The following is a 25,345-nucleotide window of genomic DNA, read 5'->3' on the forward strand; positions in this document are numbered from 1 at the left end:
CTCAATGCTTCCCACAGTTGTGTCAAGTTGGCTGGAAGTCCTTTGGGTGGTGGATCATTCTTGATACACACAGGAAACTGTTGAGCGTGAAAATCCCGTTCAAATGCACTTAAATCTTTTGTCTTGCCCATTCACCCTCTGAATGGCAGACATGCACAATCCATGTCTCAATTGTCTCAAGGCTTAAAAAACTTAATCTACACTGGTTGTGGATTTAACAAGAGATTAACCAAGATTCACCTGGTCAGTCTATGTCATGGAAAGAGCAGGTGTTTTGTCTACATGTTTCATGGCCTTATATTACTCCGGTGTGATGCTATAAATACAGTGTATCAGAGTTATAATTAGAAGTCAATTAATCAATCAAATGTATTTATAAAGCCCTTTATAAAAGTGCTTATACAGAAACCCAGCCTAAAACCCCAAACATCAAGCGATGCAGATGTAGAAGCACTGTGAGACTGCTATGCTGATAGAAAGATTGTTCCATTCTTCCCATGTTACATAACAGTAACGACATGATTTGACCATATTTTTTTTTCCCTCCCCAAGGTATTAAACCAACTCTGAAATGAAGAAAATACCAAGGCTCCATAAATCATACAGAACCCAGAAGAAAGGCGAGAGGAGGAGCTCTGTGCTTATTGGTCAGAGTGGAGGGCGTGGCTTTACCTGCGCTTTGGCAGTGTTTTATTTATTTACGCTAGAATAGTGTAACTAACCTTTTTTTTGAGCTGCTCCTGCCATTTTGCGCTCCTTAGCTAGCGTCTCCTGGAGTTTCCACCATTTGGTTTTCTCTTAGCTACTTGTGTGTCAGTCAGTCGTACGTAAAAACTCCCTTGCGAGATCTTTTTATTGTTCGTTTAAAAGCTAAAGATGGAGAAACTATTGATGAAGAAAAACAAAAGAAAACTGAAATGTACAACAACAAAAAATCTGAACGATGACCTCTGAAGATTTAGTGATGGACATGTGGTTCATGTCCTGTTGTCTGTCTTTTCCTACTCTTGATTTGTGTTTTGTTTTCAATGATAAATGGAAAGGGATTAGATGAAGAGGTGGGGGTGGGGGAGGGGGGGGGGGTCATTGGGTCCAATCATATCCTGTCTTTCATTTGATCATTTGATTCAGATTTTTTCGTTGTCTTGTTTTTAGGTATGTTTTAATGCGTTGTTTGTCCTTCTCCCTCAATCAAACTGGACCGAGACAGGCGTGGGGCCGGGTTCTTTCCCTGTGATAGGTGGGAGAGGGAGGTCTCAACCAATCACTCAAACACAGGGAATCCATCTCAGCTGCCTGTCCAACAGTCACTCAATAATAAACGTTGTTCCTCAGCTCCCACACTGCTCTCACGATGATGCTAGTGTTGAAGTTATATGAAAAGTATTCCGCCAACCAGAGTTTATGACATCCACGATGTCCGGATCTAGATTCTCCTTTCAAAGCATTATACTGAATTATAAACTGGGTCATTCAAGCCCTGAATGCTGATTGGCTGAAAGCCGTGGTATATTAGACCTTATACCACCATGACAAAACATCTATTTTTACTGTTCTAATTACGTTGGTAGCCAGTTTATAATAGCAATAAGGCACCTCGGGGGTTTGTGCTGTATGACAAATAAACCACGGCGTTGTACATGAGAACAGCCCTTAGCAGTGATATATTGGCCATATACCACAAACCCCCTCGTGCTTTATTGCTTAATTAGAGGCATGACAGGTATGGGAGATCATTACAAGGGGATATATTTAGATATTTATGTAGAAATGTCGATTTTTCTATCTTTCCTCCACCCATCTAATATCTTACCTTTTTGAAATTAAACATCTGTCTCATTCTAAAGATAAGCAATTAAATGTTATATGATAAATGTGATGCATGTTCTGGATGATTTTTTTGAATGCTGTGACAGACTATTTCAGTGAGATGCAGAATGTACAGCCAGGCTGGTACTTGTTTCTTTGGCCGAGTCCTCGATAAGTAAGCAAATCTGTATAGTACTTACAGCTCCAAAACCAATTGGTACACATAGCCGTTGTCAGGGGTTAGTTGTGTTTAACTGCAGTGAGGCTATAGCTTGATGACTGGATCATTACATAATGCTTGTAGTTAGTTGGGGACCTACATTTCACACGTTCTAAAAATAAAAAAATGTCACCTCTTCAGGCTTCAGTTTACCTCGTTGTTCTAATTTCTTATCTTTTTATGACAAAAGGGTAATAGTCACCTTTTTATAAATGTCCAAGATTTTGTGTCATCGTTAGTTTGCTGAGGTTTTCTGTTGAGGGCCAAACGTCCTCTGGTACGATTATTAGTCCGACTTCATTTACTCAACATTTTAGATGAACTTTTCGATTCCCAGCTGTTAAAGTTTTCCCCTGAACCAAAAGCCCATAGTACAAGCCAGCGGGGAGGATCCAGCTTTTCCTTTTTATATACATGGCATAGAATGAACTAAATCCATGAGAATATACGCCCATATGCTCCCAATCCGACATTCTAAACGGTCACTGTGTTCATGTCATACTTGTGAGCTACCATTTGTGCATTTATGCCCCCCCCCAGCCTCCATAATAACCATCCAAGTCAGAGACCCCGTCTGTGTGACCATCCATACTACTCATATGTCTGTTTGTCTGACTTTTAGAACATTACCCCCCCTCCCCGTGTGTGTGTGTGTGTGTGTGTGTGTGTGTGTGTGTGTGTGTGTGTGTGTGTGTGTGTGTGTGTGTGTGTGTGTGTGTGTGTGTGTGTGTGTGTGTGTGTGTGTGTGTGTGTGTGTGTGTGTGTGTCATTTGTTGTTAGGACATGGCTGCTTCGATGCAGTTGTCTCAGGATCATAGCCTGTGTGTTCCGGGGGTGAAAGAGCTTTAGTCGGTCCAATAGCTGCATCACATGGGCAGGGTTAACGCCAGCATCTTGTATGGTTAACTCAAAAGTATAGGAACTACAGCATATCAACTCTTGTATTTATTGTTGTAAATCCTCAGTCAGTACAAATGGAAAATTCTTCTCAAATTTTTAAGTTGTCGAAACGATGTTTAAACATTGCAAGTGATAATGATAGATGAGCAATAATACATCTGTAATCTTAAAGAATAAAAATGTAAAATATTGTATCAACCTTTGTCGTCTATGTGCTGTATTTGTATTCATTTTCATGTATTTCCTTGAATATACCTACATTTAGATTGCCACCAATGCCTATCTGTCTATTAGGCATCTATGGCTGCGTTTACACAGGCAGCCCAATTCTGATCTTTTACCACTAAATGCTTTTAACCGATCAGGTCTTTTGCCAATTATTAGACAAAAGATCAGTATCGGGCTTGCCTGTGTAAACTGATTTCCCATGACCTTGAGTTCAAAGAATGACAAACATCAATAATGACACCACTTGAGAGAGGAACAGAGGATGTTATGCGAAGTGCTGGTACCAGTGTTTGGCCAAGTTTAACAGGATGGCTTTAGGTTATGTTCCCTCAATGGTATTAACAAGCCATGTGTCCTATAAGACTTATATGACTGCAGTTAAATTGTGAAAGAACATGCTTGTAACATTAACACGGGTTATTCAGTGACTCAACAAACAATATATTCTGTGTCCATTTTAATTATGTTCTCAGAATTTATACATTTGGATTATTCAGTCATGGGGTTATAATTGGGCTCTGCGCTCAGATTAAATTGATTACTGTGTTGCCAGATGACACTGATGGGGGGGGGGGGGGGGGTGACACTGGGTGTGTCTCGAGCAGTCGAAAGCAGCTGTTGTTGCCACTCAGTCAAGAGTTGTCGCGAGTGACCTAATCAGAGTGCACCCACTCTGCTACAGACACTCTGAGGCACACACACAATCAGATGTTGACTGCCTATTATCCCGTTCATGCTACACACATACACATCAATTTCATTCAGTTCATGTGAAAGAGTTGTCACACAATGGCAAAAACGCAAGTTAAAGAATTCATTATTAAACTGTTGTTTTGGTCCCTAACAGCCACTAATATTAACCATATGAAATCAAATGTATTTGTCACATGCGCCGAATACAAAAAAAAGGTGTGGACTTTACAGTGAAATGCTTACGTATGAGTTATTTCCCAACAACGCAGATAAAAAAAAAAAACAATTTAAATAGTAACACCATTAAGGTGGACTTAACAGAATGACATGAACACAGGTGTTTCACACCATAATCATGTTTGTTTTGACCAGCGTTCCTCATTCATAAATCCCTGCACACAGTATAAACACCCTCGCACCCAACCAGCCACCATGCGTCAAGTTCACGTCCGTGAAAGAGATATGACCTTTGCGCTTTCATTAATCTGTACACTCCAATCAGATCATGTTAAGTGCTTTTCTCAGCCAGGGGTTGTTACGGGGGGCTGAGAGGGGAGCCAGGCGATCTACACCAAGCAGCCTCCTTCTACAGTCACTAATCAATAATTCACCCCGTTCACTGCGGCGGTGGTGGGATGAGAGTGACTGTTGAGTGGTCTCGGTCTCGTCTATCGAGCCCTACATTACCAACACTCAATGTGACAGCTTGCCTCAAGGGATGGATGTTTTGGGGGAATATTAAATTCACTCTAGAGCAGTGTTCTTCAATCATGATCCTGGAAGCCCTGACAGGGTGTGCAAGGCTTTTGTTCTGGCCCAGCAGTAACATACCTGATTTGACGAAATAGTCATCAAGCTCTTGATTAGTTTAAGCTGCTTTGTTACTCTCTCGGTGTGACATCATTTTATTGACTCACACGTTTCGTGTCTCATCTCAGGTCTTGGATTGATTGAAATACCCGCTTTGACTAAAGTGTGGAGGAAATCACGATGTGACAGATAACATATGCACATTCCAGTCATTCTGACAGATCAAGATGGATCACACAGCTGTGTGAACACGATGTGGTTACATTCAAGCAATAGATGCAAGTGAATGGCCTGTCAGTACTTTGTTATAATAGCACATGTTTCATGCAATCCACAGAAACGGACAATGTTTCTCATGCAGGTGCCATTATGGGATGCTCAGCATCAGCACCAATTCATTGACCGCATTAGATCACTCGCATCATCTACCCCACTGATTCACTCGTGGGCAAGACCAACCCGCCAGTCACCATTTACAGTAGAAGTTAACCCCGCCCTCTCTGGCGTCCAGTCAACCAATCACACGGACGGGGACGGATTTTCTGAACTTGGAATACTGAAATCTGTTACAATTTGACAGGCTCGAGAGCCTTACCGGAATGCACGAGCTGCAGAGAAAGTGAACGAACCGATACAGAAAGATGCAGGCGGACGAAATGGAGGTACCTATCATTAATAACATTAACAGTAACTGCAACAATCAAAGGCCTCTGCCGAATGGGAGAGATGTGTTCAAGAATCTGCTGAAGGATTGGGAGGTAAAGCCAGTTTGTAGCTACTCATTGAGCCGGTATAGAGGGGTCGGTGTCCGTGTGGTGTGTTGTTGCTGGGGAGCTTTAAATGCCCTTTTGCTACAGAGCCGCTTTTGAAAGCTTGCAGCCCGGGTTGTTATTTTGGTGACAGCGCAAGTGGATGCTATAAATACCGTAAGCTTATGGTTAATTCTGAACGTGGGTAATGCAGGTAGCTAATGTGACTGTCAATGTCCAGGCCGTTTTGTGGTCGGGTCTTGTCTTGCACCCGCCGCCTGTGAATTTGTGCATCGTAGACCGGTGTCAGATTGGCAAATATACAGTAGGTTTATATACACCGTATTGATGTTAATTCGGTGTGTCCCATATGCTCTAGCAGCAGCCTATCTGTAAATATGTCAGTGTGTGACTCAATATTATTTTTGAATTGCATTTTTTGTCAGTGCAGGAAGAGTGGATTTGAAATGGATAGAATAAGGCATAGGCTATTAGCTCGTTTCCTAATTATTACATATTAAGATGTAATTACTAACTGGATATTTATCAAATACAAAAACACACTAATAGGTTTTCAAAATGCTTCTGTAATTATATTGTACCCCAATGGCCTGTAGTTGCATTCAAGTAAACACGCTTGACATTATGTTCCATACTACTATGATACAGCATATTGTTTTCTAATAACTAATTAATTCAGCCGTTAAAAGCGAAAAACAAATCAATAGCATTTTGGATTCATGTCTTGGCAGTGCAACCCAGATCCAGACTAGCCCTGCTAGTGGGTGAACTGCGGTGGTAGGTAGCCTACATCTTCATTTTTTATGTCACCTTTATTTAACTAGACAAGTCAGTTAAGAACAAATTCTTATTTACGAAGACGGCCTACCCCGGCCAACACCTGGTGTAGTCAATATCTAAGACTAGAATCAGTGCGCAAGCCACACAATGTACGCCTAAGTCATCATTGCCGAAATGAGATATGATCAAACCACTTAATTATCTTTCATTGTCCAGGCTGTTCCTCATGTGATCTGTGTTCACGTTTATTATTGCATTGGCCCATTGGCTTGGCTGGCTGGCTTTGGTCATAGGTTATTTTTAACAAATGCTCATGTGAGAGGAGGGTTGATGGGGGCTGGTGGGTATTTTGACGTGATGCCCAGTGTTTGCGCTCACTGACGGCGGAGAGCAGGGTTCACTGTGCCAGTGTGGAAGGAAGCGCAGTGTTCATAGCAAGCTGGTTGGGGGGGTGGAGAGAATTGTTGATGCCCATGTGTAGCTGAGTGAGAGACACCAAATTCCCCACTCTCCTTCAGACAAACAAGAAAGAGCTCTCTATTGAGAGCAATAACAATAAAAACCTTTCGTTTTTTCCGGTGGGGGGGACTAAGTATGTGTGTGTGTGTGTGTGTGTGGGGGGGGGGGGGCAAAGCCAATCAGACACTAGGATTGAGGCCTGTGTTTTATTATAATCCCAATCAAACAATAATGAGCTGAAATGTTAATGGGGTTGAGGGTTTAGCTTGGTCTCTGAGAAACATCACTATCTGCACTCAAGGCAATGTGAGTGTCACGGTCAGTACAGTCAGTACAGTCAGCACAGTCAACACAGTCAGCACAGTGACATCGGTGTCAGTGGTTAGACTGGCATGACATGGTTTTAACTAGAGTGAAATATGATACCGATTTTTCTTTTTTCGTTCTCTAGTGGTGATGATACTGTGCCGGGCTGGAACGAAAGCATTCACCCTGTATATCCCCGGGGCCAGTGGCTTAGTGTGTAATTAACCTAAAGTTTGAACACCTAACTAGAGCACATTTTCGATGTAGCACATCAAACCGTGACTGGTCCATTTTTTTCTCTGAAGACCAAAATATCTTCCCTAGTGATTTCCCCCCAAAGCTTACCTCCATTGTCGCCCTGTCACACTGTGAGACTATCGGCCCCTGAACCCCAGGCTCATCCTCTGGGAATGTGTCATTCTCCCCGTCAGAGGGTACGCCGTCATCTTCTCTCCTTAGCCTGCTGTGACTCCTGCTCTCTCAGCCGTCTGAGGTGCACAGTGTGTGTGTGTGTGTGGTCATTCTGAGTCCAGCCCAGTTTCTGAATGATTTATTTGGACACCCGTTCCACTGACTCAGAATGCCTTTGCTCTCAGACTGTGTCTAGAAAATCACCTCGTACGACACAACAAGTCTGCATCTGGAGTGGGATCTGTGCCAAATGTATTTGGAGTGAACAAATCATTAGGCCAAACGATTCTTACGTTTTCAATCGCTCCTATTGGATCTCAACCTAATCTGAGGCTTTGGGTTCTTCGGGTTCCAGTGAATTACAGATGTTAGCTTATCCCTGGCTATTGCTGCCCTTCTGTGGTAGGATGCATGGAAGAAACAACTACAGACAGTCCTCACACTTCAGCAAAGGCTCAGGCTCTGACACGTGCCATTTAAGGACCGTGATTAGCTGTCATTTTCTTTGTCACTAAATCGCTGCTGAGAGACACTCTCGCAAGGCTGACTAACGGCCGGTCTCAACCTATTTCAAAGTCTAGTCTGTCTCTGTCCAAGTGCTACGGCCTTTTGTATTGGCTGGCAGTATGAGAATGTTGTTGTTCTGCGGTGCTTCGATAACTGGTGAGATCGTGCATACTGTATCAGTCTGTCTCTGTCCAAGTGCTACGGCCTTTTGTATTGGCTGGCAGTATGAGAATGTTGTTGTTCTGCGGTGCTTCGATAACTGGTGAGATCGTGCATACTGTATCAGTCTGTCTCTGTCCAAGTGCTATGGCCTTTTGTATTGGCTGGCAGTATGAGAATGTTGTTGTTCTGCGGTGCTTTGATAACTGGTGAGATCGTGCATACTGTATCAGTCTGTCTCCGACCTGGGAAAATAATGCTTTAAGTGGCTATGACGGCAAACAGAGGCGGGCCCTGTCTCTGTCCTTATTCCCACCGTGTGTGTGTGTGTGTATACTATGGTGTCCTGCAGTAAAGTGCCCAGAGGGCAGGGGGTGAGGCTGATGTCAGAGTGCCATCAAAGATCCTTAACTGGATACGTCCGTTAACCCATTCTGATATGCAGGGCATGTTGACTCCTGCACACCTCTCATTCAGTTTTTCCACTCTGATTGTTCCCTGTATTTGCATAGCCATGCAATAATTATAAAGGAATTCAGGGGTGTGTGTGTCTGTGTCTGTGTCTGTGTCTGTGTCTGTGTCTGTGTCTGTGTCTGTGTCTGTGTCTGTGTCTGTGTCTGTGTCTGTGTCTGTGTCTGTGTCTGTGTCTGTGTGTGTATTCTGCCAAGACATCAATGTTGTTTTCTGTTTTCAGAGCTCCATGGAGTCCCCTAACCTGGAGTTTGAGTATGGGGACACAGACAGCCTGACTGCTGAACTCTCAGGTAAGGTCTTTAAACCCTATCCCGGCGGTCACCAACCCTAGACCTGGGCAGGCTTTTGTTCCAACCACAAAGCACATTATTCAAGCACCTTATTGAACAGTTGCTGGAACAAAATCATGCAAGGTAACCCCTGTAGCTTTGGTGATCACTGTCGTACAGTGCTGCGCTGTCAGCAGCTACATGGGATTGGGTCAATGCAAGGTCATATTTTTCCCTTGTTGAATGCAGCTGCATTGGTTAGGTCGCTAGTCCCGCTGAGACATTAGCTTTACACAAACACACACTACCGTTGCTCTCTTGTGACTGTTCGATCAGGCTGGAGTGACAGTTGACATTTAACTACTGTATACTCGCTGAAGAAGGATTAGTCAGTGATGTCATGAATCTAACAAAAACACAACAGAAAGGATAACGGGGAGCCAAATAGATTCTTTATGAAAGGTACTTAGTGAAAGAGCTGGCTTATAATATATGCAATTGAGCAGACACTTTTATCCCAAGCGACTTAGTCACATTGCTTCCATGAATTTGACAAATGTGAGGCCCCAGGAATCAAACCCACAATCCTGGCGTTGTAAATCCCATGCTTTACCAACTGAGCCATACAGGGCTTCCACTACAGTATACCCCGTGATGTCTTTCATGGCATTACCTCTGTTGAATCCTTCAGTACTGTACTGTATGTCATCCTGTCTGATGGTTCCCCTGTCTCTCCTGTTTTCCCACAGAGATATACAGTTACACGGAGGAGCCCGAGTTCGGCCTCAACAGGGACTACTTTGAGGAGGACTTCAGGAGCCATGGTACTGTTACCTTCTTGTCTGTCAGTGGCGGATTTTGTCTTTCCAGCCAACTGTGTGTGTGTGTGTGTGTGTGTGTGTGTGTGTGTGTGTGTGTGTGTGTGTGTGTGTGTGTGTGTGTGTGTGTGTGTGTGTGTGTGTGTGTGTGTGTGTGTGTGTGTGTGTGTGTGTGTGTGTGTGTGTGTGTGTGGTCTTGCGCATACGCACGCATGTTTTCTTTTTCTAAAGCAGCGAGTGTGCCAAAAGGCTTTCTGACTCACCTTGAACACACTGTTTGTTTGCATACCCTCTAATGTGTTTGCCTGTTAATCTAGCATTTACGGAGAGAGAGAGTATGTAGAAGTGGATTCTCGCCCTGGTAATCATCTGGAGAGAGGGGGTGAAAGAGAGAGAAGGACGGAGGGAAAGGGAGAGAGGGTCGAGGGAGCTGATTAATTGACCGCTCCCAGGTGTAACATTTCCCTTTTTCTGTAAGTGGTTCAGATGGAGAGAAGGAGGGAGAGTATACAAGTGAACTGTCAGCAGTGTTCTGCCCAGTGGTGTGTGTGTGTGTGTGTGTTTTGTCTGATTGCTTGCTCTAACCTGACACTTTCAAGCTGGAGGTGTTGGGAGAAGGTCACACATACAGTTGAAGTCAGAAGTTTACATACACTTAGGTTGGAGTCATTAAAATCATTTTTCAACCACTCCACAAATTTCTAGTTAACAAACTATAGTTTTGGCAAGTCAGTTAGGACAGGATACCGACACAAGTAATTTTTCACACAATTGTTTACAGAAAGATTTGTTTCACTTATAATTCACTGTATCACAATTCCAGTGGGTCAGAAGTTTACATACACTAAGTTGACTGTGCCTTTAAACAGCTTGGAAAATTCCAGAAAAAGCTTTAGAAGCTTCTGATAGGCTAATTGACATAATTTGTGTCAATTGGAGGCGTACCTGTGGATGTATTTCAAGGCCTACCTTCAAACGCAGTGCCTCCTTGCTTGACATCATGGGAAAATCAAAAGAAATCAGCCAAGACCTAAATTGTAGATCTCCACAAGTCTGGTTCATCCGTGGGAGCAATTTGCAAACACCTGAAGGTACCACGTTCATCGGTACAAACAATAGTACACAAGTATAAACACCATGGGACCAAGCAGCCATCATACTGCTCAGGAAGAAGATGTGTTCTGTCTCCTAGAGATGAACAGACTTTGGTGCAAAAAGTGCAAATCAATCCCAGAACAACAGCAAAGGACCTTGTGAAGATGCTGGGGGAAACAAGTACAAAAGTATCTATATCCACAGTAAAACAAGTCCCATATTGACATAACCTGAAAGGCCGCCCAGCTAGGAAGAAGCCACTGCTCCAAAACCGCCATAAAAAAGACAGACTATGGTTTGCAACTGCACATGGGGACAAAGATCATACTTTGGTCTGATGAAACAAAAATAGAACTGTTTGGCCATTATCGTTATGTTTGGAGAAAAAAGGGGGAGGCTTGCAAGCCGTAGAACACCATCCCAACCATGAAGTACGGGGGTGGCAGCATCATATTGTGGGGTTGCTTTGCTGCAAGAGGGACTGGTGCACTTCACAAAATAGATGGCATCATGAGAGGGGAAACTATGTGGATATATTGAAGCAACATCTTAAGACATCAGTCAAGAAGTTAAAGCTTGGTCGCAAATGGGTCTTCCAAATGGACAATGACCCCAAGTATACTTCCAAAGTTGTGTCAAAATGGCTTAAGGACAACAAAGTCAAGGTATTGGAGTGGTCATCACAAAGCCCTGACCTCAATCCTATAGACAATTTGTGGGCAGAACTGAAAAAGCGTGTGCGAGCAAGGAGGCCTACAAACCTGACTCCGTTACACTAGCTCTGTCAGGAGGAATGGGCCAAAATTCATTCACCCAACTTATTGTGGGAAGCTTGTGGAAGGCCACCTGAAAAGTTTTACCCATGTTAACCAATATAAAGGCAATGCTACCAAATACTAATTGAGTGTATGTAAACTTCTGACCCACTGGGAATGTGATGAAAGAAATAAAAGCTGAAATAAATCATTCTCCCTACTATTATTCTGACATTTCACATTCTTAAAATAAAGTGGTGATCCTAACTGACCTATGACAGGGAATTGTTAAATGTCAGGAATTGGGAAAACTGAGCTTAAATGTAATTGGCTAAGGTGTATGTAAACCTCTGACTTCAACTGTACATACATACATACAGGAACACGCACATCTTGCCAAACTCTGCTCTGCAGCCGTTGCCTCTCTTAGCGCCAGGACAAACTGAGCTTCCTTAGCTGTGGTTTTGCCGTGAATAGATAACAGCCATACCTACCGTGACCAACTGTTCCATATCATGAGCACTGTTATTAAACAGCTCGTTGAATACGTTTTATCTCCTAATGTGAATCCTTTTGGCCGGATGAATTGTACTGTGTCCATTTTGCTGGTCTAATCTCCACATTCATTTTACCCCTCTCACATTCTTTCAAACTCTGCCCAGTTCGTTGCTGTGCTGTAAATGCGGTTGTATTTTTACTCAAACCTTCGTACATCAGCTGATATCTCAAAGTGCTGTACAGAAACCCAGCCTAAAACCCCAAACAGCAAGCAATGCAGGTGTAGAAGCAGCTTACCGAGTTAAAGGAAGGTTCGTAATGAGGAACAATACATGTGTAGCGCCAGGCATTCAATTCCACAGAGCTTTATTGTCCCCAAAGGGCAATTTTGTTGCAGCTGCAGCATATTACATAAATTAAGAGAGCTAGGCTACGTCTTGTTCTTCCCACTCTGTTTCCATAAAGCCAATAGGAATGAATAGCTGGATCCGTGGAAAGCTTGGCTGGCTGTGCAGCGGAGAGAGATAGGAGATGTGCTGTCTCTCTGTATCTGGGCTTTAAACTATGTCAAACGGTGACGGGGCCCCTCATCAATGTTTTAACACATCTGCCAGACTGCCACTCTCCATCACTGCTAAATCTGTTATGCACCCATGTCCTCTGCGTCGCTACTCTCCACGCACTTTTATCATAATGACCATTATCAGAGCACTTCTCAGAGCCGCGCATTAAAAGTTACTTCGGATGCACTTCACACAGAGGAGGTTTTGTCAGAGAGTTAGTGCTTTCAGCAAGTATTCACACCCATTGACTTTTAACACATTTTGTTGTGTTACAGTCTGAATTAAGATTTTGGGTCACGGGCCTACACACAATGCTCCCTATTTTCAAAGTGGAGTTGTGTTTTTAGACATTTTGAATTAAAAATGAAAAGCTGAAATGTCTTGAGTCAATAAGTATTCAACCTCTGTATTATGGCAAGCCTAAATACGTTCAGGGGTAAACATGTGCTTAACAAGTCACCGGTTGTATGTATAATAATAGAGTTTAACATGATTTTCAATTGACTACCTCATCCCTGTGCCAGACATTCAATTATCTTTAAGGTTCCTCAGTCCAACAGTGAATTTCAAACACAGATTCAAGCACAAAGACTAGGGAGGTTTTCCAATGCCTCGCAAAGAAGGACACCAATTGGCAGATGGGTAAAAAAAATAATAATAAAGGCTGACATTGATTATCTCTTTGAGCATGGTGACGTTATTAATTACACTTTGGATGGTGTATCAATACACCCAGTCACTACAAAGGTAACTCAGTTGCTAGAGAGGAAGGAAACTGCTCAAGGATTTCACCTTGAGGCCACTTTAAAACAGTTTCAGAGATTAAAGGCTGTGTGATAGGAGAACTCATCACTGAGTACCACTCTTCATATTTTCAAGCTTGGCTGTGGCTGCACCATGTTACAGGTATGCTTGTCGCCGAGGACTAGGATTTTTTTAGTGTTTTTTTTTTTTGGAGGGGGGGGGTATAAAGAAATGGAATTGAGCTAAGTACAGGCAACATCCTAGAGGAAAACCTGGTTCAGTCTGCTTTCCAACAGACACTGGGAGACAAATTCACCTTTCAGCAGGACAATAACCTAAAATACAAGGCCAAATATACACTGGAGTTACTCATCAAGACAACATTGAATGTCCCTGAGTGGCCTTGTTACAGTTTTGACTTAAATCAACTTGAAAATCTATGGCAAGTCTTGAAAATGGCTGTCTAGCAATGATCAACAAACAACTTGACAGAGCTTGATGAATTTAAAAAAGAATAATGTGCAAATATAATACAATCTAGGTATGCAAAGCTCGTGGAGACTTACTCAGAAAGACTCACAGCTGTAATCACTGTCAAAGGTGATTCTAACATGTGTTGACGCAAGGGTGTGAATACTTACATTAGATATTTCTGTATTTCATTTTCAATGCATTTGCATTTTCAATGCATTTGCATTTTGCATTATGGCATATTGTGTGTAGATGGGTGAGAAGAAAAACAAATGTACTACATTTTGGATTCAGGCTGTAGCACAACAAAATGTGGAATAAGTATGAATACTTTTTGAAGGTACTGTATGTCAGAAAATGTCTACTGAAAGAGGGGAACTGACTAGCTATTTGAATTCCATTGATCATGATGTCCTACAAGAATCCCAAGAGTTGAGGTAAAAAAAATAAAGGACAGAAACTATCCTAATTGTACAATATACTTCACTTTTAGGAATCAATCGCTCATAGCCTAGAAGTAAAAGGCGTTGCTGCCTTATTGTCGGATCCTGGCATCACAGTGGGTGATCAGTGATCAGTGGGTGTACTGCTATACCTGGCCAGGGCTGAAATAGCCTGCTGTGACCATGCATGTGAGCTGGGTGCCAGGACACTTTGACTCTGAGACCGCTAGCTGCTCCTGGGTCAGTGTGAGTTTAATGACCAGACCTGATCCCTGCTAATCTTTTTCACGTGTGAAAAGGGCAGGGAGGGAGTGAGGGAGAGAGAGAAACAGGGGGGGGGATGAAGGAAGAAAATAAAAAGTGAGGGAATGCGAGAAAGAAGTGAAAAGAGTGAGCGAGAGTAAGAGAGCGACAGACGTTCAAACTCAGAGTCACAAGGTCACACAGTCCTACAAAGTGACATGACTCACCTGGTCTCTTTCACCCTGTCCCTGTCTCTCTGCAGTGCGGGGGAGGAGGTGGATTGAGCTGGGTCAGGAGCAGCAGAGGGCCTATGTGATGAGACTACTAGATGCTCTGGAGGTCACTGACCGGGACAAAAGGCTGAAGGTGGCCCGGGCCATCCTCTACCTGGCACAGGGTAATCATCATCATCATCATCATCATCATACTGTTGCCGCTTGCTATAGACCACCCTCTGCCCCCAGCTGTGCCCTCGACACCATTTGTGAATTGATTGCCTCCCCATCTATCTTCTGAGCTCGTGCTACTAGGTGACCTAAACTGGTACATGCTTAACCCACCCGCCAATCCTACAATCTAAGCTTGATGCCCTCAATCTCACACAAATGATCAATGAACCTACCATGTACAACTCCAAATCCATAAACACGTGCACCCTCCTAGATATCATCCTAACTAACTCGCCCTCCAAATACACCTCTGCTGTTTTCAATCAAGATCTCAGCGATCACTGCCTTATTGCCTGCATGTGTAATGGGTCTGCGACCAAACGGCCACCCCTCACTGTCAAACGCTCCCTAAAACACTTCTGCGAGCAGGCTTTTCTAATCAACCTGGCCGGGGTATCCTGGAATGACATTGGACTCATCCCGTCAGTAGAGGAAAGTTCTGGGACACTGTAAAGTCTGTGGAGAATAAGAGCACCTCCTCCCAGCTGCCCACTGCTCTGAGGCTAGGAAACACTGTTACCACCGATAAATCCACTATAATTGAGAATTTCAATAAGCGTTTCTCTACGGCTGGCCATGCTTTCCACCTGGCTACCCTTACCCCGGTCAACTGCCCGGGACCCTCCACAGCAACCCGCCAAAGCCCTCACCATTTCTCCTTCACCCAAATCCAGATAGCTGATGGTTCTGAGAGAACTGCAAAATCTGGACCCCTACAAATCAGCCGGGCTAGACAATCTGGACCCTCTCTAAAATTATCTGCCAAAATTGTTGCAACCCCTATTACTAGCCTGTTCAACCTCTCTTTTGTATCGTCTGAGATTCCCAAAGATTGTAAATCTGCCATAGTCTTCCCCCTCTTCAAAAGGGTGACACTCTATACCCAAACTGCTGCAGACCTATATCTATCCTACCCTGTCTTTCTAAGGTCTTCGATTGCCAAGTTAACAAACAGATTACCGACCGTTTTGAATCCCACCGTACCTTCTCCGCTATGCAATCTGGTTTCAGAGCTGGTCATGGGTGCACTTCAGCCACGCTCAAGGTCCTAAACAAAATCAAAACCGCCATCAATAAGAGACATTACTGTGCAGCCATATTCATCGACCTGGCCAAGGCTTTCGACTCTGTCAATCACCACATTCTTATTGGCAGACTTGACAGCCTTGGTTTCTCAAATGATTGCCTCGCCTGGTTTACCAACTACTTCTCTGATAGGTATTTGTAGTATTCTAAGTCAGGGCCGTCCAGAGTAGTGATGCTGGACGGGCGGGCAGTGATCGATTGAATAACATGCATTTAGTTTTACTTGCATTCATGAGCAGTTGGAGTCCACGGAAGGAGAGTTGTATGGCATTGAAGCTCGTCTGGAGGTCAGTTAACACAGTGTCCAAAGAGGGGCCAGAAGTATACAGAATGGTGTCGTCTGCGTAGAGGTGGATCAAAGAATCACCCGCAGCAAGAGGGACCTCATTGATGTATACAGAGAATTGAACCCTGTGGCACCCCCAGAGACTGCCAGAGGTCCAGACAACAGTCCCTCCTATTTGGCACACTGAACTCTGTCTGAGAAGTAGTTAGTGAACCAGGCGAGACAGTCATAAGAGAAGCCAAGGCTGTTGAGTCTGCCAATAAGAATACAGTGATTGACAGAGTCGAAAGCTTTGACCAGGTCAATGAATACGGCTGCACAATACTGTCTTTGTTATCGATTGTGGTTAAGATGTCGTTTAGGACCTTGAGCGTGGCTGAGGTGCACCCGTGACCAGCTCGGAAACCGGATTGCATAGCGGAGAAGGTACGGTTGGATTCGAGATGGTCGGTGATCTGTTTGTTAACTTGGCTTTCGAAGACTTTAGAAAGGCAGGGCAGGATGGATATAGGTCTGTAACAGTTTGAGTCTAGAGTGTCTCCCCCTTGAAGAGGGGGATGACCGCGGCCGCTTTCCAATCTTTAGAAATCTCAGACGATACGAACGAGAGGTTGAACAGACTAGTAATAGGGGTTGCAACAATGGCGGCCTTATAATTTTAGAAAGAGAGGGTCCAGATTGTCTAGCCCAGCTGATTTGTAGGGGTCCAGATTCTGCAGCTCTTTCAGGACATCAGCTGTCTGGATTTGGGTGAAGGAGAAGCGGGGGGAAGGGAGAGTGTTGTGTGGTGAGGGAGCATCTGTTGAACCCTATATGTGTGTCTGTTGTGTGGCGTTCCCCAGGGGTGTTTGATGAGTGTGACACGGACGCGGACGTGATCCACTGGTCTCGCCACAACGTGTTCCTGCTGTATGACATGGGCGTCTTCACCGCTCTCCTGGAGCTGCTGAGCATGGAGATGGAGTGAGTAGGACAACATTGCTACAACCGCACCACAACATCACTGCAATGTCTCGTAATGACTGTGTTGTTATGTCTCTCAACAAGTGTTAGCACCACTGTGGTTAGAGCTTACTTCCTCCTTTTTAATTTTTAATTTATTTAATCTTTATGTACCAGTTAGGCTAGTTGAGAACAAGTTCTCCTTTACAACTGCGACCTGGCCAAGATAAAGCAAAGTAGTGTGACACAGACAACAACAGAGAGTTACACAGGGAATAACATGGAGTAAACAATAAACATGCCAATAACACAATAAACAAGTCAATGACACAGTAGAAAAAAAGAAAGTCTATATACAGTGTGTGCAAAAGGCATGAGGAGGTAGGCAATAAATAGGCCATAGGAGCAAACAATTACAATTTAGCAGATTAACACTGGAGTGATAAATGAGCAGATGATGATGTGCAAGTAGAGATACTGGTGTGCAAAAGAGCAGAAAAGTGAATAAAAACAATATGGGGATGAGGTAGGTAGATTGTGTGGGCTATTTACAGATGGACTATGTACAGATGCAGCGATCGGTTAGCTGCTCAGATAGCTGATGTTTAAAGTTGGTGAGCCTTGATTAATGGTCCAAATAATTTACAGGGTAACAATTAAGTACCTTAATGTTAAAATTAGTTTCTTAGCAAAGTACAATTTCTCAAGCAAGAATTTTGCTAGGACTGTCTGGGAGTGGTGTGAGTGGGGAGGAGAAAACTGGAAAGTAGCTGTTGTTGGCAGAGATTCTTGGAACTGTTTCTTATTGGTTTATTAACTAATTTACCTCATAGGTTGGAAATGTATAGAAAACACAGGGAAATCATGTGTTTGACTGCACTGGGCCTTTAATGCTACAGTGCTGGTACACAGTTTCATTCACTCTCACTAGTTGTTCGCTGGATGGAGTAGGGGAAGGAGAGACAGTGGGGGAAAGAGAGACAGTGGGGGAAAGAGAGACAGTGGGGGAAAGGGAGACAGTGGGGGAAAGACACAGTGGGGGAAAGGGACACAGTGGGGGAAAAAGGAAAGACACAGTGGGGGAAAGGGACACAGTGGGGGAAAAAGACACAGTGGGGAGAAAGAGACACAGTGGGGGAAAGAGACACAGTGGGGGAAAGAGACACAGTGGGAAGAGACACAGCGGGGGAAAGAGACACAGCGGGGGAAAGAGACACAGCGGGGGAGACACAAATGTAAATGTAAATGAGAAAGAGACACAGTGGGGGAAAGAGACACAGCGGGGGAAAGAGACACAGCGGGAGAAAGAGACACAGCGGGGGAAAGAGATACAGCGGGAGAAAGAGACACAGTGGGGGAAAGAGACACAGTGGGGGAAAGAGACACAGTGGGGGGAAGAGACACAGAAAGAGACACAGTGGGGGGGGAAGAGACACAGTGGGGGAAAGAGACTGCTCTAAAGTAATGTACTGCTGTAGGTTTAGGCTTATTAGAACATCTTAGTAGCTACATTTTCAGAAACTTACATGCAATGCATTGCAAAATGAATAGGAAATATAGTCAAGACATTGACAAGGTTATAAATAATGATTTTTAATTGAAATAATAATTGTGTCCTTCAAATTTAGCTTTCGTCAAAGAATCCTCCATTTGCAGCAATTACAGCCCTGCAGACCTTTGGCATTTTAGTTGTCAATTTATTGAGGTACTCTGAAGATATTTCACCCCATGCTTCCTGAAGCACCTCCCACAAGTTGGATTGGCTTGATGGGCACTTCTTACATACCATACGGTCAAGCTGCTCCCACAACAGCTCAATAGGGTTGAGATCCGGTGACTGTGCTGGCCACTCCAATATAGACAGAATACCAGCTGACTGCTTCATCCCTAAATAGTTCTTGCATAGTTTGGAGCTGTGCTTTGGGTCATTGTCCTGTTGTAGGAGGAACTTGGCTCCAATTAAGCGCCGTCCACAGGGTATGGCATGGCGTTGCAAAATGGAGTGATAGCCTTCCTTCAAGATCCCTTTTACCCTGTGCAAATCTCCCACTTTTACCACCACCAAAGCACCCCCAGACCATCGCATTGCCTCCATCAAATCAAATGAAATTTTATTTGTCACATACACATGGTTAGCAGATGTTAATGCGAGCGTAGCGAAATGCTTGTGCGTCTTGTTCTGACCATGCAGTAATATCTAACAAGTAATCTAACAATTTCACAATAACTACCTTATACACACAAGTGTAAAGGAATGAATAAGAATATGTACATATAAATATATGGATGAGCGATGGCAGAATGACATAGGCAAGATGCAGTAGTTGGTATAGAGTACAGTATATACATATGAGATGAGTAATGTAGGGTAAGTAAACATTATATAAAGTGGCATTGTTTAAAGTGGCTAGTGATACATTTATTATATCCAATTTAAAATGTTTAAAGTGGCTAGAGATTTGAGTCAGTACGTTGGCAGCAGCCACTCAATGTTAGTGATGGCTGTTTAACAGGCGGATGGCCTTGAGATCGAACCCACAAATGTTGATGCTCCAGATACTCAACTAGTCGAAAGAAGGCTAGTTTTATTGTTCTTTAATCAGGACAACAGTTTTCAGCTGTGCTAACATAATTGCAAAAGGGTTTTCTAATTATCAATTAGCCTTTTAAAATGGTGAACTTGGATTAGCTAACACAATGTGCCATTGGAACACAGGAGTGATGGTTGCAGGAGTGATGGTTGCCGATTTCATAAAAGAATCTGCCGTTTCCAGCTACGATAGTCATTTACAACATCAATTATCACTGTATTTCTGATCAATTTGATGTTATTTTAATTATCTAAAAAACAAGGATATTTCAAAGTGACTCATCAATAAGTCAAATACTATACACTGAGTGTATAAAACATTAAGAACAGTCGTCCTAATATTGAGTTGCAGCGCCCTTTTTGGCCTCAGAACAGTCTCAATTAATCGGGGCATGGGCTCTACAAGGTGTCGAAAGCGTTCTACAGGGATGCTGGCACTTGTTGACTCCAATGCTTCCCACAGTTGTGTCAAGTTGGCTGGATGTAATTTGGGTGGTAGACCATTCTTGATTCACACAGGAAACTGTTCAGCATGAAAAAACCCAGTGACGTTGCAGTTCTTGACCCAAATAGGTGCGCCTGGCACTTACTACCATACCCGGTTTGAAGGCACATAAATATTTTTCACTCTCTGAATGGTACACATACACAATCCATGTCTCAATTGTCTCAAGGTTTAAAAATCCTTCTTTAACCTGTCTCCTCCCCTTCATCTACACTGATTTTAAAGTGGATTTAACAAGTGACATCAATAAGGGATCATAGCCTTCACCCGGATTCACTCAGTCAGTTCTTAATGTTTTGAACACTGTACAATTTCAGGTGGTCTTTTCAAACAGCTCCTACACTTAAAGGGCATCCCATAAGCATACCACTGAATCAATAAGTAGGTATATTAAATGTCCCCACTGAGTCAATTCCTCTGTCACCTGCCTGCCTGAGGTTCCTCCTCTCCCTAAGGGAAGATCTACTGCTGCCTCACTATTTTGGGTCTCTACCAACCTTAGCCATGGACTAATCTACCTAATGGGAGAGGCTGGTAGAGATGGTGCTGATAATAGCTGATTGGCTAGGGTGTGTGTGTGTGTGTGTGTGTGTGTGTGTGTGTGTGTGTGTGTGTGTGTGTGTGTGTGTGTGTGTGTGTGTGTGTGTGTGTGCGTGTGCGTGTGCGTGTGCGTGTGCGTGTGCGTGCGTGTGCGTGTGCGTGTGTGTGTGTGGGGAATTGAACAGGATTGAACATCTATTTTTAATTATTCTCCTGGTGGGAGTGACTCGGGGAGGTGGGAGGTGGTACAGGCCGTGGTCTATGTGTGTGTGGAGAGGAGACAGACAGCTCGATCATGACTCAGTGTCCAGGAATGGCTTCCTGTTCTGTTTCTTCTGTTGGGTATTTCTGTCCATCCCCTTGGCTCCTCTTTAACGAGAGAGTCACCGCCAGGCAAGTCTAATCCCTGCTGAGTGTTGCTGAGGGACCCTGGACAGTGTGGAGTTAAACACACACAGGCACGTGTACATGCACGTTCACAGACCGGCAGAGAGATACACACACACACCAGAAATGTTAATTCATGAATACACCATTTTCTCTTTCTCTTCTCCGTCCTACCTCCCACATCCATCCCTCTTCGCTTCAGCTAGGATATGAGGCACCTACTGGCTCTTAGTGAGGGGGACAAGAGCAGCGAGAGCAGGTTGAGAGCAGACAGAGAGGGAGACAGAGCACCGGCCTCTGCGATTCACACGTCACAGCTCACTGGCGAGGCGGCAGAGCCTTCAAGGCGTTGTTTCCTTCCTTTAGTCTATGTGCTCCTCTGTCCTGGTCTCTTATTGACCTCTGATTCTACGGCTTAGCAAGCAAGCAGCCGCCTCCTATGACTTCGTAGCACCTGTTAAGCTGCGGAGCCAACACACAGAGAATGATCTCTGTCTGTATTTCTCCTCTGCCATTTATCCTGCCTGCACTGGTGTTCATTCTCAGTTGTGATTTACGCTGGGGGGGTTTTTCCACTTCAAATCAAATACAAGTTTGTCACATGCTTCGTAAACAACAGGTGTGGACTAACAGTGGAATGCCTACGGGCTCTTCCCAACAATGCAGAGGGAAAGAAAATAGAGATATACCAGAAAAGTCAAACACGTAATGATAGATACACAATGAGTAACGATAACTAGGCTATATACAAGGGGTACCAGTACCGAGTCCATGTGAAGGGGTACGAGGTCATTGAGGTAGATAAGTACCTGTAACTAGAAACAAAGTGACACGTTAGTAGCAGCCGCGTATGTGACGAGTCAGAAAAATGAATGCAAAAAGGGTCAATGCTATTTGGTTAACTATTTAACAGTCTTATGGCCTGGCGGTAGAAGCTGTTCAAGGGCCTGTTGGTTCCAGACTTGGGTGGCTGGAGTCTTTGACCATTTGTAGGGCCTTCCTCTGACACTGGCTGGTATAGACGTCCTGGATGGCAGGGAGCTTGGCCCCAGTGATGTACTGGGCCGTACACACTAACCCACAACCCTCCAGGGTCCTTAGCTCAGTGATGGACGGTCCAGTGTGGCTAAGTTGGTAGAGCATGGTGCTTGCAAGGTCAGGGTTGTGGGTTCGATTCCCACGGCGGATCAGTACGAAAATGTATACACTCTGAATAAGAGCATCTGCTAAATGACAAAAAATGGAAATGTAAAAAATGATGAGCTTGGAGGGCACTATGGTGTCAATGAACTGCATTCTCATGTAGGTGTGCCTTTTGTCCAAGTGGGAAAGGGCAGTGTGGAGTGCAATAGAGATTGCGATATCTGTGGAACTGTTGGGGTGGAATGCGAATTGGAGTGGGTCCAGGGTGTCTGGGATGATGGTGTTGATGTGAACCATGACCAGCCTTTCAAAGCATTTGTTGGCTGCAGATGTGAGTGCTACAAGGCGATAGTCATTTAGACAGGTTACCTTTGGCGTTCTTGAGCACAGGAACTATGGTGGTCTGCTTAAAGCATGTAGGTATTACAGACTGGGTCAGGAAGAAGTTTAAAATGTCAGTGAATTAACTTGCCAGCTGGTCAGCGCATGCTCTGAGTACACGTCCTGGTAATCCATCTGGCCCTGCGGCCTTGTGAATGTTAACCTGTTGATAGATTTTCCTCACATCGGCTATGGAGAGGGTGATAACCCAGTCGTCTGGAACAGTTGGTGCTCTCACGCATGGTTCAGTGTTGCCTCAATGCAAGCATAGAAGGCATTAAGCTTGTCTGGTAGTATCACGTCACTGGGCAGCTCTTGGCTGAGTTTCCCTTTGTAATCCGTGATAGTTTGCAAGCCTTGCCACATCCGACAAGGGTTCGAGCCGGTGTAATAGGATTCGATATTAGTCCTCTATTGACACTTTTCCTGTTTGATGGTTTTTCGAGGGTGTTGCGAGATTTCTTCTAACCGTCCGGGTTAGTGTCCCTCTCCTTGAAAGTGGCAGCTTTAGCTCAGTGTGGATGTTGCCTGTAATCCGTGGCTTCTGGTTGGGAAAAGTATGTACGGTCAATGTGGGGACAGCGTTGTCAACGCACTTATTAATGAAGCCGGTGACTGATGTGGTAATCTCTGAAAATGCCATAGGATGATTCCCAGAACAAATTCCAGTCTGTGCTAGCGAAACAGTTCTGTAGCTTAGCATTCGCTTCATCGGACCACTTCCGTCACTGGTACTTCCTGTTTGAGTTTTTGCTTGTAAGCAGGAATCAGGAGGATAGAGTTATGGTCATAATTGCAAAATGGAGGGTGAGGGAGAGATTTGTATGTGTCTCTGTGTGTGGAGTGAAGGTGATCTAGAGTTGTTTCTCCTCTTGTTGCACATGTGAATTGCTGGGAGAAATGAGATAAGTTGTCCTGCATTAAGATCACCGGCCACTAGGAGCGCTGCCTCTGGATGAGCATTTCCTTGTTGGATAATGGATCTATACAGCTCATTGAGTGTGGTTTTAGTGCCAGCATTGGTTTGTGGTGGTAAATAGACATCTATGAAAAATATAGCTGAAAACTTGGTAAATAGTGTGGTCTACAGTTTAGCAGAACCTCAAGACTTCCTTTTAATATTAGAGATTGCGCACTAGCTGTTGTTAAGAAAGCGACACCCACCACCCCCTTGAGCTTACCTGATACTGCCGTTCTGTCCTGCTGATGCATGGAAAAGCTCATAAAGCGGCCTCTATACATTCCATTGCCATTCTAGTCTTTGTCACTTTAATTATAGGAAATGAGAACTTCCTGACCCCATGACCTGACCAGAGCCTAGACATGAGCGATACCTCTCGTCTGTTGTGTTTAGCTGTGGTGTGGTATGATTTGTACTGTATACATGCTGAACTGCTTCTGTGTTTGACTCTGCAGTAACAACCAAGCCTGCAGCAGTGCAGTGAGGAAACCTGCCATCTCTCTGGCGGACAGCACAGAACTCAGGTGACCATCCTTCCACCTCACTGATTTTTACAGCAGTCGCCCAATCAGCCAAGCCCAAAATCCCAAAACAGCAAGCAATGCATATGTAGAAGCATTATGGCTAGGAAAAGCTCCCTAGTAAGGAAGGAACCCTCTTCCGGCTGTGCCAGGTGGGAATTATAAGAGTACCTGGCCATTTAAGGTCAGATTGTTCTTCAAGATGTTCAAATGTTCAAGGATGGGCAGCAGGGTCAAATAATAATCAGTGGTTGTAGAGGATGCAACAGGTCAGTACTTCAGGAGTAAACACCACTAGAGTGATATCAACAGACCACCAACTTACTACTCTTAGGCAAGGCTGAGTATAGCCCACGAAGATCTCCTCCACAGCAAGAGCCCAAGGGGGCACAAAACCGGATAGGAAGATCACATCTGTGACTCAACCTACTCAAGTGACAAACCCCTCCTAGGGACGGCTTGGAAGAGGCCTAGTAAGCCAGTGACTCAGCCCACCCTAATAGGGTCAGAGGCAGAGAATCCCAGTGGAGAGAGGGGAGCCGGCCAGGCAGAGACAGAGAGGGGAGCCGGCCAGGCAGAGACAGAGAGGGGAGCCGGCCAGGCAGAGACAGAGAGGGGAGCCGGCCAGGCAGAGACAGAGAAGGGAGCCGGCCAGGCAGAGCCAGAGAGGGGAGCCGGCCAGGCAGAGCCAGAGAGGGGAGCCGGCCAGGCAGAGACAGAGAGGGGAGCCGGCCAGGCAGAGCCAGAGAGGGGAGCCGGCCAGGCAGAGACAGAGAGGGGAGCCGGCCAGGCAGAGACAGAGAGGGGAGCCGGCCAGGCAGAGACAGAGGGGAGCCAGCCAGGCAGAGACAGAGAGGGGAGCCGGCCAGGCAGAGCCAGAGAGGGGAGCCGGCCAGGCAGAGCCAGAGAGGGGAGCCGGCCAGGCAGAGACAGAGAGGGGAGCCGGCCAGGCAGAGACAGAGAGGGGAGCCGGCCAGGCAGAGACAGAGAGGGGAGCCGGCCAGGCAGAGACAGCAAGGGAGGTTCGTCGCTCCAGTTGCCGTTCACCTTTGCATCCCTGGGCCGGACTACACTCAGTCATAGGACCTACTGAAGAGATGCGTCTTCAGTAATGACTTAAAGGTTGAGA

At 44.7% G+C, this 25,345-nt stretch overlaps 2 protein-coding genes across 8 annotated transcripts in view; both read left to right on the forward strand.

Annotated features, from left to right (window-relative positions):
* Positions 1 to 3,128, forward strand: part of LOC123994664 (putative adenosylhomocysteinase 3) — a 49,000-nt gene extending 45,872 nt beyond the window's left edge. For all 5 annotated transcript variants that reach the window (XM_046297538.1, XM_046297539.1, XM_046297544.1 and 2 more), the window contains exon 17: positions 553 to 3,128. In XM_046297538.1, the coding sequence (XP_046153494.1) occupies positions 553 to 559 (7 nt within the window). In that variant the 3' untranslated portion in view covers positions 560 to 3,128. The remainder of the gene's footprint in view (positions 1 to 552) is intronic.
* A 2,072-nt stretch (positions 3,129 to 5,200) lies between these two features.
* LOC123994665 (striatin-interacting protein 1 homolog) overlaps positions 5,201 to 25,345 on the forward strand; it is a 35,404-nt gene continuing 15,259 nt past the window's right edge. For 2 of the 3 annotated variants that reach the window (XM_046297545.1, XM_046297546.1), the window contains exons 1-6: positions 5,239 to 5,418; positions 8,747 to 8,816; positions 9,545 to 9,619; positions 14,688 to 14,822; positions 17,089 to 17,209; positions 24,151 to 24,219. In XM_046297545.1, the coding sequence (XP_046153501.1) occupies positions 5,302 to 5,418; positions 8,747 to 8,816; positions 9,545 to 9,619; positions 14,688 to 14,822; positions 17,089 to 17,209; positions 24,151 to 24,219 (587 nt within the window). In that variant the 5' untranslated portion in view covers positions 5,239 to 5,301. Of the gene's footprint in view, positions 5,419 to 8,746; positions 8,817 to 9,544; positions 9,620 to 14,687; positions 14,823 to 17,088; positions 17,210 to 24,150; positions 24,220 to 25,345 lie in introns of all 3 variants that reach the window. The other variant, XM_046297547.1, reaches the window with a different exon arrangement.

Source organism: Oncorhynchus gorbuscha, linkage group LG14 (assembly GCF_021184085.1).
Source record: "Oncorhynchus gorbuscha isolate QuinsamMale2020 ecotype Even-year linkage group LG14, OgorEven_v1.0, whole genome shotgun sequence".
NCBI lineage: Eukaryota > Metazoa > Chordata > Actinopteri > Salmoniformes > Salmonidae > Oncorhynchus > Oncorhynchus gorbuscha.